At 48.3% G+C, this 15,185-nt stretch overlaps 1 protein-coding gene across 1 annotated transcript in view; it reads left to right on the top strand.

Annotated features, from left to right (window-relative positions):
* SCARA5 (scavenger receptor class A member 5) overlaps nt 1–14,796 on the top strand; it is a 106,671-nt gene extending 91,875 nt beyond the window's left edge. Inside the window, exons 8-9 of the mRNA XM_066278581.1 lie at nt 7,701–7,895; nt 12,659–14,796. Of these exons, the coding sequence (XP_066134678.1) occupies nt 7,701–7,895; nt 12,659–12,795 (332 nt within the window). The 3' untranslated portion in view covers nt 12,796–14,796. The remainder of the gene's footprint in view (nt 1–7,700; nt 7,896–12,658) is intronic.
* Nucleotides 14,797–15,185: the final 389 nt, after the last annotated feature.

The raw sequence follows: 15,185 nt of genomic DNA, 5'->3' as shown, positions 1-15,185 counted from the left end.
TGGTGGAAGAAAGGAAATGAAAGAGAGAGGCAAAGCCTGGGGACATCCTGGAGGCCTGGTGGGTGCTGTGATGGGGGAAGGGATTGTGGCTAGTTACCTGGCTGACTCAAAAGCCGGGCGAATCCCTCCCTCACCGCGGTGCCTCAGCCCACCAACGTGATCCTTATATTGAGGTCAACACTATCTCTTGAGAACCCACCACTTCAGTCACTGAGCTCATGTATATTTTAGGGTAACTTTCTGAGGCATGTGTGGTTATCCCAGATGAGAAAACTTTTCTGAGAGGCTAAATTACTTGCCCAAGGTCCTAGAGCTAGAAAGTGGGCAGCATGGAGCTAAAGGCAGGTCCTGTTTTCAAGGGTTTAAACTATAGGGATGGGAAAGCATTCCAGCCAGGGGGCTCAGACTTGAAGGACAGCAGAACAGAGAGGGATCAGGGCAGGGAAGGGACAGCGTGTGAGTGAAGGCAGAGGGTATGAAAGAGCCTTCTTAGGAAAGGCCACCAATTCTAGAAATGGGACTCGGACGGAGGTCAAGGCAGTGGGTCCGCGAAGGCTTTAGAGAGCAGCCATCTGAGCACCACACCTCCTCGTAGCTCTCTGTACAATAAGACCTCAGCATCATTGACTTTCTCCTGGCTTGGCACCATTTCTTTCTAGTCCTGAAGGCCCACTGATGTTGACTCTCATGGCCCTTTGAGAGGCCCCAGGAGCAAAAGCAAGACAAAGAACTCACCTTCACCCAGTAACTTCCTACAAATACAGCTCTGAGCAGAACTGCTGGGCCTTAGAGACATCCTCCCACTGTGATGAGGAGAGCTCCTGGTTCAGGGATGGGCAAAAAAAGTGCTTCATTTACTATTTGATCAGATACATTTTCCTTGAACACCTACGAGGAGCCTGGCAGCCTTGGGCAGGGCACTAGAGAAACAAAATCGGCCAAGGCAAACTCTTAGTTTGCAAAGAATGTGCAATAGAACTGGTAAGACCAATGTGTGAGACAACAGTTAAACCAATCCAATGTTAAATTAGCAGGTATTTTTGCTATTCCTTTTACCCAGCATGCCTGGGCACCCAGTGTGACCCCAACTCCCCCATCAAAAATACAGTACAGGCCCTGGCCAGTTGGCTCAGTGGTAGAGCGTCGGCCTGGCATGCGAAGTCTCGGGTTTGATTCCCGGCCAGAGCACACAGGAGAGGCACCCATCTGCTTCTCCACCCCTCCCCCTCTCCTTCCTCTCTGTCTCTCTCTTCCCCTCCCGCAGACGAGGCTCCATTGGAGCAAAAGATGGCCCAGGCACTGAGGATGGCTCTGTGGCCTCTGCCTCAGGCGCTAGAGTGGCTCTGGTGGCGCTAGAGTGGCTCTGGTCGCGACAGAGCGACGCCCCAGAGGGGCAGAGCATCGCCCCCTGGTGGGCAGAGCTTCGCCCCTGGTGGGCGTGCCGGGTGGATTCCGGTCGGGCGCATGCGGGAGTCTGTCTGACTGTCTCTCTGTTTTCAGCTTCAGAAAAATACAAAAACAAAACAAAACAAAACAAAACAAAAAAATACAGTACATTGGCCCCACCAAGCTGTGGGTCTGGAGACTCAGGTGTGACCACTTTATCATGTGACCTTCCTTCTCTGAGTCTCTTCTTCCTCATCTGTTAAATGGGTATGATAGCACCCATCTTAGAGGAAGACTGCAAAGATCAAATGAGACCATCTAACAAAAGCGCTTTGAAGAGGCACAAAGCACCCTGTTAAGAGTATATTACATTTCCTAATTACCATTAGGAAATAGCGTTTTATAAAGCACACCCACAGGCCAGACCACATTTTAAAAGCAATGCCGTCCAGCAGAGTCTGACCAGAAATTTCTTAGTTTGCTTATGGGATGGCTCCTGTCCCTCCCATACTAACCACATTTCCCATGGATGTCAGAGAAAAAACAAATGTCATGTCCACAGAAGGACGCAGCCCAACTTTCTCCCCCTCAAGGAAGTGGGGATCCGAGGCCCTGGGCTGTGGGGTGGCTGGGGCATGGGGAGTTCTTTCTTCACGAGAGAATAAAAGTTCAACGTCCTTAATGGGCAGCTGGTCCAGATTATGCCCTGAGCTCTACTCTGCAGCTGCAGAGAATCAGAGCCTCTCTTCCCAGCCCCATGTGTTTATTTCTATTCTCCACAACCTCCTTTCTCTCAACTTGTTTTGCTTTGGCAGGGGCCTGGAAGTCAGAATAAACAAACCCAAAGGAGCTGTGATGCTCAGGCTCAGGCTGGGTTTCCCTCCTCTCCTTTTCATTAGAAGCGAAGTTCTCTGGGCTTTGGAGTCCTCCTGATGCACAGCCACGCAGGCTCTCGTGTATGCAGGGTCTGTTCTGTTCCTGGAGCCCCTCAAAAGGACTGTGAATCCCATCCACCCATTCATTCACTCACTGACTCACACACCTACTCAGCACAGGGATGCTGTGGGTGTGGCTTTTGCAGAGCTCACACTGGTGAGTGCACAGAGGCTTGGAAGAGGGAATGGCAGTGTAATATTTCTCATATGTGGAGAGCATATCCTGGGGCCACAGGTCAGGGAAACCGTCCCACAGGAGGTGACATCTATGTGCCTTACTCTCTAAGCCTGACAGCTGTGTAGCTGGGACTTGATCCCAGATCCATCCCTTCAAACAGTGCTCTCAACCCTGGCAGTGCACTCACATCACCTGTAACGACTGGAAACTGCCCCTCGCCCTCCATAGATTTTAAAGCACCCCAGGGGATTCTCCCATGCAGCCCCGGACTGAGAACTCAGCTTTCAATCCCAGGCTCTTACTCCCAAAGACACTAATTACTGCTGACCCCATAGGGCTGGTTGAAGATAGAGGAAAGTTATTTTATGTATAGAGAAGGCTGGTACTAAATATTTGTCTTAAGTATTCAGCCTGACAGTCATCTCTGTGGTTTGAAAATGGAAAGACTTTGCTCTCCTCCCTGGCTCCACCTTGTAGGAGCTGTGTGACCCTTGGCAAATTGCTCGACTTTTCTGGGCTCATTTTCTTTTCTGTTCCGCGAGAACCATGACAACTAACTCATGGAGCTGTTGTGAGGAATGAATGAGAAAATGCATGTACGAAGCGCTTTGCGCAGCGCCTGACATGTTCCTTTCACTGTCCGTCCTCGACCTGAAATCTGCCGTGGGGTCACCCAGAAATTGGCTTAGCTGTAGTTGGGTTTGAAGGCGGCTCTGAGCCAGGTGTGGGCAAGCCCTGCTGGTAGTGGGTAGTTCTAAGGCGACTCTAGCCCTGGAAACCAGTTCAGAGGTGGTTGCCACTGGCCATTGGGCTGCCCTCCCAGAGACCTTCTGAAGGGCTGAGTAATGAAGCCACTCCCTTGGTGATGCTCCCACCAAACGTTAAAGAAGGAGGAAGGTATTTTACATCTAACTCCCCAGTTATAAGCACAAAAGCCAGAGCATGCGGAGTAAAGCAAAGGTAGGGAATAATGAGATGAAGGAACACTAGAGGCATTTGGAGATGCCAGCACCCTGTGAATAAAACCAGATGCTGGTTTAAAACTCCTGGAAAGGATTCCCTAGAGATACTGTCGAGTTCCCTTCCATTCCCAGAGGCAGGCTGAGCAGCTGCCAGGCGTGGTGCGGAGCGGAGAGGATTCCCATGTTTGAAGTGGGAGAGGGTTGTACAAGCCCCTTTCAGCTCAGGGTTCAATTGTCAAAGCCATGGGAGTGTAGGATTGACCCGGCTTGCTTTGCCTAGGACATATGTATTCACAAGGCAAAGAGAATAAAGAAACACTCATTTTGAGAAGAGAATTCCACATGTGAGATTTGTAATGTCTGTGCTAGGAGCCCCGCAGTGGCCTCAGCCCTAGCGTCACATTCCTGGACCATTCCTGAGCTGCCTTGCTTAAAGGATCACATCCAGCTCACATTAGAGAGCAGAAAGTTGCTGACAGTAGGAGCCAGTCTTCCTTTCCAGCCCCTGTCCCACTGCCGTAATTTGCTAAGGAGCCAGGAACTGAGCCCTGGGGAGGACAGAGGAAGTTAGGAGGTTCATCCAATTGGAGGGATGAGCCCCAGCTTGCTCCCCCTCCCCACACAGCACGGCTGCTTTGCAAAGAAGGCTGCAGGGATCCATTCCTGCTTAGGCCACGGTATCCGAGCTATCTTCAGCAATACATGATGACCCCTCAGAACCGACCCACATGTTGCTGCGCGAGGTACTAACTGGCCAGGGGTGGCACCTCACAGGGAGAGGTGCCCATCATGTGCCACATGCTGTTGCTCCCAGCTGCCACAATTATGTCCATTTTAGGAAAAGGGTAGGTGTAGAAAGGTCACATCAGGCCAGTCAAGCCAGAATTCAAATCATGTGTCCAAGTCTGATCACGCCTCTTTCCACTCTCCCCTATTGCCTCCCCACAGGGATCACCACCACCATGTTTTCCTCCATCCACATTTCCAAATCCACCTAGGGTCCAAGAGGCAAGTAGCTAAGTTATTAGATTCACACCTTGGATTCACAGGTGTTCTCATTTGGTATTTTTGCTGGCAAGGACCAGAGACTCATTGGGTCACTTCAAGTAATGGGAGCTGATAGTAAGAACACCTTCTTTAGACTATCAGGATTCATAATACAAGCAGGCCTTGCAGAGCCTAGAACCAGCAAAGTTGGCCAAAGTGCTGAGATGGCTCCGTGGCCGCACCTCAGCTGCTAAAATAGCTTGGTTGACAAGCAACAGAGCATCGCTTGGTAGGGGGCTTGCCGGGTGGATCCCTGTCGGAGGTGCATAGGAGTCTGTCTCTGCCTCCCTGCCTCTCACTTAATACAAAAAAAAAAAAAAAAGGACTTAAGAAGAACACTGGCAGAACGCCAGGCCAGCCCCCTGCCAGTTCTCTCCCACTGGCTCCCTGCTCCCCTTACCACACCCACTGCCCACCTCAGATCCACTCCGGTGGCACGGAGCAAGGGCATCTTGGAATTGTCTTGCAGTATTTTTATGTCCAGAGAAGAAGCAGTGTAAATATTCCTCTGAGTCCCCATGGCCCAGTTATACATGTTTAAAGATCAACCGGGCCAGATCTGGGGTCCTGTTGCAGAAGGGTAGACGAAGTCCTCGTGGTTAGTCTCAGGAGCGGCTTGGCTAATGGGCAGGGTGGATAGAACAACAGCTCAGGGAATGACGAGATGGGTCCTGGTGCAGCAGCTCAGCAGAAAGCCCCGTGTGGTGGTTAGAACCTCTGCTGGTCCAGAAAACTCGGCAGTGAAATGGTCAGGGAGAAAGCAAGGAGGCAGCCCAGCTAGAAAGGACCAATTCCCTGGGTTCCTTACACCGAGTTCCTCCTGTATGATCCACAGTGAGACGAAGAAATTATGCTTCTGTCTGGGCTTTGATTTGAAGGGATTCTTCTCTGTCTGCTTCTCTGTGTGAAAGTGGAGAGCCTCTGACCCCAAATCTGGGAAAACAGGAAAAGAACAGAGGCCCTTCCTGTGAACATCTTGGTGTCCCTACTATGGGGGGTACAAGGAAAAGCTCTGCCCCAGTCTCCCCATAAAGGTGGTGCCTCTGCTCACTCTCCATTCCCTTCCTGTTTCTGTTCCAATTGATGCACTTATCAATACCTGGCCATAGTTACATCTGTACTTGTTTTTTAGCTTTGTTGTTCTTTCCCACTAAAAGAACAGTCCATGAAAGCAGACTTTGTTCCTGGATATACCCACAACTCCTAGAACAGGATCAGGACCCTAAGAGATGGCTAGTCACTTATTTCACTAAACGAAGAAGTGCAGAGAGCAGGCTGGCCAAAGCAGAGAGGGAAAGGGGCATCTCTGCCCATCCCCAACCCCCACTGGCCTTTTTCTATTATTTTGACCCAATACCTCAAACCCTGTCGGCCGTGGCTGCTCGGACCCACAGTATCTCCTGCCACTTTCCCTCTGCTATGACCCCACACCGAGGTTTCTGTGGGAGGACTCCTGGCCTGAGGTAGCCCGCTACCACTGTGAAGGGGTGCTGACAGAGGTGAGGTGGAGCTGTGAGAACTCAAGGCTAATAGTGCGGCCTGGGCCAACCCACCAAGGGCCAAACCCCAGCCAGGGCCTCATTGGTTGCTGCTGGCTCCAGGTGAGCACATCATCACCACTGCTGGTCTCAGACCAGCCTCTGCATTCCAACTTCTTTCCAGGTTTTCCTCCTCCAGATTTCCTGTTCTCCCTCTCATCTCAGCCTTATTTGTGTTTTCAGGAGAACGTGAGAGATGCAGAATGTGTAGAAAATGTCACTAAACATTTTGAGGAGACTCTGAATATCATCACCTTGTAATTTATCAGCATCTGGGAAAGGGTGTGGTTTCCTAGTGACTTCTATGGTTCCCCGTGCAGAATATTCTGTTACAGCCTGGGCAGCATGTAACAGACACATGCTCCAATCCTTTCTCATGTAGCACAGATGTGGGGTTTATCAATTCTGCCATCTCCTCCAGGGGCCTACGAAAGTCTTTGCCAAAGTCACAGTCATTAGAAACAGGCATCCCCAGTCCACCTGACCAAAAAAAAAAAAAAAAAAGAAAGACAGAAAATGTAGCCCAAGGCTGCAGTACTTACTGGGAGCAGAAGTCCATCAGGTTTGCTGTTTTCTCCAGCAGTTCACATAGGGGTTTTCCTGCATCATGTCACCCACTTGTCACCGTGTCACAGGACAGTGGCCCCACCTCCACCCTACATGTCCAAAGTGATTTCTGGCTGCAAAATAAGACAACTTTGACATCTTCCCTGGCCTTGAGATCACTGAACACCAGAGCCGAAAGGAACGTTACAGAACATCTAAACTGTCACTCCTCATGCCCGTCAAATACACATATCACAAAATCATTTGGGATACTTGTAAAAAATGCAGATCCCTGATTACTGCCACCAAGATTCTGACCTGGCAGAGTTGCCTGGGCCCAGGAATCTGCATTTTCACAGGCAGAACACAGTGGATGTTTAGGGCAGTGAGACTAATCTCTATGATACTATTCAGGTGGATACATTTGTCCAAACCCCTAGAATGTACACCACCAAGTGTGCATCCTAATGTAAGCTATAGACTCCAGGTGATTATGATATGTCGGTGTGGGTTTATGGATTGCAACCAATGTACTACTTTAGTGGGGGATATTGATCACAGGCAAGGCTGTGCATATGTGGGGGCAGGGGACATATGGGAAACCTCTGTACCCTCCTGTCAATTTTGCTGTGAAACTAAAACTGCTCTGAAAAAGTCTGTTCTCTTAGATGTAGAGAGCAGACTGGCAGTCGCCACAGAGGAGGGTGGTTGGGGGATGGATGGAGAAGGTGAAGGGATCAAGTTGAAATTGGTAGTTACAAAGTAGTCATGGGGATGTACAGCTAATAATGCTGTAACAACTCTGTATGGTGCCAGGTGTGTACTGGAAATATCAGGGGGGAACACTTTGTGAAGTGTACGATTGACAATAATACAAACTAATACAAAATATTGAATGTAAACTATAATTTAAAAAAGAAAGAAAGAAAATAAAGTCTATTAAAAAAAATAAGAGTGGGGAGAAGAAGATTGGCAGAGGGTGGTGGTGACCCACTATGATTTCTGCCATAGCCCCAGGCCCCTCTTCCCTATGGCGGGGTAGGGGGGGTAGGGGGCTGGGGACACTGGTGCATCCAGAGCAGAGAAGTGACTGGGCTGCTCCCGACAGGTGGCCTGGAGGCGCTGATGGTCCGGCTGGTGAACGGCTCGGGCCCACATGAGGGCCGAGTGGAGGTGTACCATGACCGGCGCTGGGGCACCGTGTGCGATGACGGCTGGGACAAGAAGGACGGGGACGTGTTATGCCGCATGCTGGGCTTCCGTGGCGCTCAGGAGGTGGCCCGGACGGCTCGATTCGGGCAAGGTAAGGTGTTGGGGAGGAAAAGGACCTGGGGAAAAGGCCCAGGAATCCCAGGACTGGTCTCTTCCCCAAACCTCAAGTCCCCTCTGCAGCACTCCTGCCATGTGTCACCGGGCCCCTACCCAGACACTGCCTACCTTGGGAAGCTCACTGTCCCCCAGGCAAGCCAGCCTGTCTTTGGACAGTCTTGATTATGAGAACATTCTTTGCCCAACACACTGTGCTGAATGGCTAAAGGGACTTGTGATATGACAGGAGAGGGGGGCCATGCCTCCCGTCCAGACAGGAAAAGGGAGCCAGGTCACATCCAGACTGCTCACTCCCCACAGCTGCCTTTCGCCCGTCCCCACTACGGCTGCTGCGGTTCTTCCTCAGAGTCTTGTCCCTTAGACCTCAGTCACTGTTGTGGACTGAATATCTGTGTCTTCCCAGATTCCTATGTTGAAATCCTAATCCCTGATGTAGTAATAGGAGATGGGGTCTTTGGGAGGTGATTTAGGTCATGAGAGGAGCCTTCATGATGGGATTAGCGCCCTTATCAAAGGGACCCTGGAGAACTCCTTGTCCTCCTTCTGTGAGGACATGCAGAGAAGTCTGAACCCAAAAGATGGCTGTCACCGGAACCTGGTCATGCCGGTGCCCTGGTCTCGGACTTCCAGCATCTAGCACTGTGAGAAATCATTGTCTGTGGTTTATAAGCCCCTGGTCTGTGGCACCTGGTTAGAGCAGTTCGAGCAGACGAAGACAATTACGCTGACCAAAAGTGACTATAGGTGACAGCTGTTGTGACAGCTGGTGGAGAGCGGCCGCTTGACCCCACGCATCCTGGTCTCTCTAGTTTAAAGGCCAGAATGCGCAGGGAGTTCAAAGTGTCCCGCTCCACGCGGGCAGCCTAGTGGGACCGAGCATTGCCTCCCACTTAAAATTTTGGGCTGGATTTCAGCCTGCTTTCTTCAAGAAGAACTGCCACTTTTGTTTGCATAAGGAACAGAAACAGTAGGACTAGTCCTCGTTTTCAACATTTGAGTCTAATCAAGACCTCTTTCTATAAGTGGAAGCAAAACCCTTTTTGGGGAAAAAAAAAATTGTAAACTTTTTTAGAGAAGCCAAAGAGACCATTTAAATGTCATGGACAGCATTAACCTAAAACTGGGCCTTTGTGGCCTTTTTCATTCCCTCTTAATTTTTATATCATATGCCATATGGAGAAGTTCTAAAACTACAGCTTGACTCTTTAAAGCAGTCGATGGGAAGCTGGACTTGCTTCCATATACACATCTAATTTGTGCTGTTCTTTTTCCCCACCATGGTCTGATAACTTATGTTGGTTCATTTCAAGTCCTTGACAAGTAGGCAGGGCAGGCGTTATAAATGAGACACAAGAAAATGAGGGCCTGGGGAGAGGAAGAGACTCCCTCCTTCGAGCTGAGCCTTGTCAGGCGGTGGCCGCATCACGTCCAGACATCCCTCTGACAACAGCCTCCTACTGCACCAGTGCCCTGACTCTCAATCCCAGTCTGCCCACTCCTCCTTACAGAGCCTTCTACCTCTTTGGAGTCCCTGGAATCTGTCCCCTCCTTTTTGTTCTCACTACTCTTGCCTTAGGAGCTCAGGCAAGGTAGAGTAGTGGTTAGGAGCTCAGGGTCAGGAGTTATACCCAAGTTATAATCCCCTGTCTGCCACTTACTAGCTGGTGACGTGGAGCAGATTTCATAACTTCTCCAAGCTTCTGTCCTTCCATTTTTGAAAGATGATTACAAGGATCAGATTTGGTTTCCTTGGCTCGGTCCCCAAGGCCCTTCCCCATCTGCCTCCCACCTTCATCTCACCCTTCACCTACTTGTGTTCTCTGAGTTTGTATAGAGGTTTCATGTCTCTTCAGTCTGGAATGCCTTTCCTTTCTCTTCTAGCTGATTTCTATTCAGCCTCTGAAGTCAGCTCAGTGATCAACTCCTCAAGGGAGCTTTGCTGGCTCCTTCCATCCCCTCTCCACCTCCACCCCATTCTATGCTATGCTCCCAGGGCGTTTTATTGTGCATATTTCTATCATAACACCTCTCACACTCTCCGATCTCTGATATATGTGTGAGTATCTGGTGGGCTTTACTGTCATAGCTCCAGATCCCAGCACTGTGCCTGGGACATAGTCAGTATTGGATGAATGTGAGAGGAAAGCAAGAAAGGGATGTTAGGAAAGAAAGAGGGAGGAAGGAACCTCTGTGCTGCCTAACCTGAGTCCTCCCCAGGGTAATACAAGAAACTGCCAATCCCTGGCAGTTCTCTCAGTGGTCTGGCACCATAAAAACTTTCCTAGACAGGGCTCAATAATCAAATAATCAGTTTCCCTGGGAAGACCCAAATGAGACAGACTTAAAGATGTTTAATTTTAAATTGATCCAAGAGCTGTTGGAGAGGGAGTGAATGTGGACAAAGATGGAGGGTGGTGGGAACGAGGTCCAGCAGGAGATGGACGGGAGTAGAAGCCAGCACAGCTGGGCATTGCACTTGGACCTGCAGAGGAAATCTTTCTGTGAGACAGGCAGAAAGACAAAAAGGAAGTGAAGATGGGTGCAAACGCAGACAGACTTGCAGGCAGGAGTGGGTGGATTAGATCATATCGTTATTACCATTTTTTTGCCCTTTTTTCCTAAGATAAAATTCAAACACTGGGAGATGGTTTATTGCAAGACTCAGCAAACATTAAAGGGACAGGGAGTAACTACAGGTAGTCCCCGGGTTACGAACGAGATAGGTTCTGTGTGTTTGTTCTTAAGTTAAATTTGTGTGTGAGTTAGAACAGGTATATTTACCTATTAAATGCAATTTAGATGTTTGTCTTAACATAGTATTTATTTTTACCTTTCTATGCATATAAATACTTAACCATCTTCAAACCTACAGAAACTATCTCATTTGTAACCCAGAAACTGCCTGCTTGTATATTAAGATTTGCAAATCATATGGCCTCTGTTATAACTACTGAACTATGCAGTTGTAGCACAAAAGCAGCCAGAGACAAAATGTAATCAAATGGTGAGACTGTGTTCCAATAAAACTTTATTTATAAAAGCAGGCAGTGGGCCACATTGGCCCAGAGTTTGCCACCCTTTGGCTGTGTGCTGTGTACTGTGGTTCCGTATAGAACAAGGCCTGGATTGGCTAGATGTCAGAGGCCTGGGTTGTGATCCCTTACCCTTGTTGGGACAAGTTACTTAATCATTCTGGGGCCTCAGTTTTCCTGTCTCTTATACAGGGATCCCCAAATTATGGCCCGCGGCCGCATGTGGCCCCCTGAGGCCATTTATCCGGCCCCCGCCGCACTTCCCGAAGGGGCACCTCTTTCATTGGTGGTCAGTGAGAGGAGCACATTCACCATCACATTAGCCAAAAGCAGGCCCATAGTTCCCATTGAAATACTGGTCAGTTTGTTGATCTAAATTTACTTGTTCTTTATTTTAAATATTGTATTTGTTCCCGTTTTGTTTTTTTACTTTAAAATAAGATATGTGCAGTGTGCATAGGGATTTGTTCATAGTTTTTTTTTATAGTCCGGCTCTCCAACAGTCTGAGGGACAGTGAACTGACCCCCTGTGTAAAAAGTTTGGGGACCCTTGCTTTAAGCAATGTCACTCTAAACATTGCTTCCATGGGAGCCCTGAAGCTCAGCCATCCCAGAGATCCCTCCAGAATCATGGGTGATGGTCCTGCCAGTTTGTTAGTGGGGACTGCAGGCAAGTTCTGTTTCAGCCCACCCCCCTCTTCATTGACCCCTCTGATCTCAGATAAGCCCACTCCATTTCCTCTTGGAGCCTTATCCAGCTGCCCTAGGCCTCTGACATTTATTGAGGGACATCTGCACCAGGTTTATGTCTCTCAAGGCTCAGGTGCCATTCTGGGAAAGCCGTTGAAAGGCTTCCCTACATGGGAATCTTCAGTCCAGCAGGTTGGTCCCCTTAAGAGCTGGGTGAACAGAGCTGACTGCAGGCAAAACCCAAATAGATTGCCTTAGGGACCTTGTATTTTGGGAACTGACCTAATTGCTATGGTTAGGGATGCTTTTGCCTGCCATTGACCATATGTCAGTTTATAATGTTAAATGTTGGGATCCTCTGCCATCATCCCAGCACCATTGTTTGGGGCTCATAGAATAGGAATCATCTAGGTTCAACTTCAAAAGATTGGACTTAATATTGGCACTGAAATACTTGGTAATGGGGCACTGAATCCGTCCAATCCAGAATCCGTCTGACACTGTTCCTCTGATTTGGCCCTGCCTGAGTAGTCCTCAACAAAGACTACAACATGTTGTAAGTCAAAAGTTATGCAGTGTCTTATAAAGTATGGGCCTAGAAGATGGTAAGACTTGGGCATACGTTCCAACTCTGCCACTTATAAGCTGAGCCACCTTGCATCAATTGCTTTCTTGGCCTTGACTTTTCCACCTATGAAATGGGTTTATAATACCTATCTCACATCACCATGGTGAGAATGAGGAAAGATCTGATGTGTAAGATGCCTGACACATAGAAAACACTCAGTAAATACTACCATCACCACTCTCAATTATTGTTATTCTTCCCTAAAGAAACTGAGCCCAGAAAATAAGTATTTGGTCTTGGTGGAGCGAAGAGGGCAGGTGGGAGCCACTAGATTAGCCAGCACAGCACAGGACAGCCTGGTCAAGGACAGACAGGGCAGTGCTCCTGGTTCTTATGTCTTCCTTTCCTGCGTATCTGCTAAGAAACTGTGTTGCTTTGTCTCCACAGGCACAGGGAGGATTTGGATGGATGATGTCGCCTGCAAGGGCACAGAAGACACCATCTTCCGCTGCTCCTTCTCCAAATGGGGGGTGACAAACTGCGGACATGCTGAGGATGCTGGGGTAACATGCATCAGACACTGAACGTAGACACAGCCAAGGTCCGGGCCCTACTGACCAGCCTCCTTCCTCCATCCCTGGGGTGGGGGCATCGCTCGGGACTCCCCTGACGAAACCTCTGCCTGCCCAGTCTGGCGTCCCCTACCCCTCATCCCTGTCCCCGCACTGCCGTGGCTTGATGTCACTCTCTTCCTGGACACCTGCTCCAAACTGTAACTCTGGGACCCGCTGCCTGTTTCTCCCTTCCACCAGAGTTCCTGAATGTGGAGTCCTGGTCAACTGGATGGCCACTTTCCCCAGGCTTCTAAACACCACGCATCAATATCCACATACCCTTTGGTCTGTTAGTTGCGGGTGAATGCTGAAACTATGTTGGAGACAAATGCCACAGTGGAGATGGGAGGGAGGTATAACAGATCATTCGCTCTTTAGATAATTCCCAAACCTCAGTTCAGCCAGGAGTTTTGACATCTTCCTTCTCGGCAAGAGGCAGTACTAAATGATTCATTTTTCCCTCTTTACGCTGCCTCTGCATCCTTCTGTTAGTTTGGGGAAGTGACAGCTGTAGGAATGAGAAGGAAATGCAAGTCACCTGCAGGAATTAATTTGGATTTGGAGAAGGGGAGTAAAACTAACTTTTATTGAGCTATCACTGTTTGTGCTACATAGTATCTTGGGTGCTAAATTTATCTATCCACTTTGCAGCATTTCCATAAGACATGTTAGCTTAGGTAAGGAAGACCTTACCGCCACTCACCAGGCCTATACGTCATAAAATTGAGAATGACTGAGACCGTTGTTTCCATCTGAACCTTAGTGTGTCTTTGCTAGGCTTGAGCAAGAAGCTCAGGTGCAAGATCTGTGTGCCTAGAAGGTTACATACTCCAAAACCGATGGAGTATGAGTACAAGGTCAGACATAACTGGCTTCTAGGACAACCGTCTACATAAAAGGGTAGATGGTTTGGAGGATGACATGGAGGCTGTTGGGGTTAAAGCAAGAACAACGCTCAGTCATCTGGCAGTCAGAATTAAAGCCGAGTTTCCTGTGTCTCAGAGCTGTTTGGAGGTGATGATATTGAACCTTCCAGGCTTCTTTGGGTGTGCTCCTGTCATCGGGAGAACACGTGTCCTGATGGGTCCTAGAGGAGGAGTAGAAGGAAATGAGGATTCTTTATAATCTTCAGGGGGAAAAGGGGCCCTGGGCTTCTGCATACCCTCAATCTGCACCCTTCTCTTAGTGACAAGGGGATCATATTCTGCTTTTGACACAAGGGGGAGTTCAAACTGGGCCATCTATGTGTTCTAAGATTATGGTGGCAAGGAAACACAGGTCCACCTCCCTTGGGGGAGTCACAAACTGACAGTCAGGCCTGTCCTATCAGGTGAACATCCTCCTGCCTGGGGAAGGTGGCACCTGGGGCCCTCCAGGTGTGGGACCAACAAAATTCCTAGCTGACAACTAAACCAATATGTACAATTGGTTGTTCTTTGCTTACAATTATGCGTGTTATTCATTAATGTCCTAATGATCAGAGACTCTCCTTCTGACCAATTGCTGTGTTTACATAACTCGCATGTACTCATGCATTTTTTTCCCAGAGCCAATATATGTATGCATATATAAACATGGCACTGTTTACTGCATAGCTCAGCACATTGCAAAGTTTGTATTAACAAAATACTAAAGATGGAATAATGTCACATCGAGTGAAATAGATTCCCAAGTTGGTTCTGGCAAAAAAAAAACCAGTTACCCCACCGATGAAGACCCACATGATATTCTTACTTCATCTTTTCATTTGGGAAAACTCAAGTCTCATTTTGCGTCAAATAAAAATTATGGTAATGAGTGTTTAAACCTTAAAATAAAAGTCTACTAGTTTACATACCTTAACTTAAGAGGACGTGGAAATCCCCATGGACCTGTATTTCAGGGACTAAAGGAAATTAGGCCTGGCCTAAAATACATCAGACCTTTTGTAAGAAAGAATTTCAATAAAGCTAAATGAGATGTCACTGACAAGATTTGCATCACACTTTTTCTCATGAAAACCCAGTGAGCGTGGGGAGGACTGGTGAGAGCTGGATGGTGGGATCGTTTCCCAGTGGGGATTGTTACAGAATGGACTTCTTATAAGAAGGTGCCTGAATACTTCTGGAGGACAATAAGCAACATGGACCAAGAACATGGTGGAACATAACGTCTCAAGCCTTGTTTAGTTACCTAAGGAAAGGTTCCCAAGCAACAGAATGGAAATTAAGGCTCAGAGTATAAGAGAATTGCTTTTGGAGTTCAGAAAGGAAAAAACACTTGTTTATTTTTTCACATCTCCAGAGTTTTTACTCAGAGATATGCTTCCATCTGGAGTTCTAGTCACACAGAAGATCATCCTAATAAGGTACCAGGTCTGT

Source organism: Saccopteryx bilineata, chromosome 1 (genome assembly GCF_036850765.1).
Source record: "Saccopteryx bilineata isolate mSacBil1 chromosome 1, mSacBil1_pri_phased_curated, whole genome shotgun sequence".
Lineage (NCBI taxonomy): Eukaryota > Metazoa > Chordata > Mammalia > Chiroptera > Emballonuridae > Saccopteryx > Saccopteryx bilineata.
Note: the sequence above shows the minus strand (reverse complement) of the source record. Positions and strands in the feature narration are given on the sequence as shown.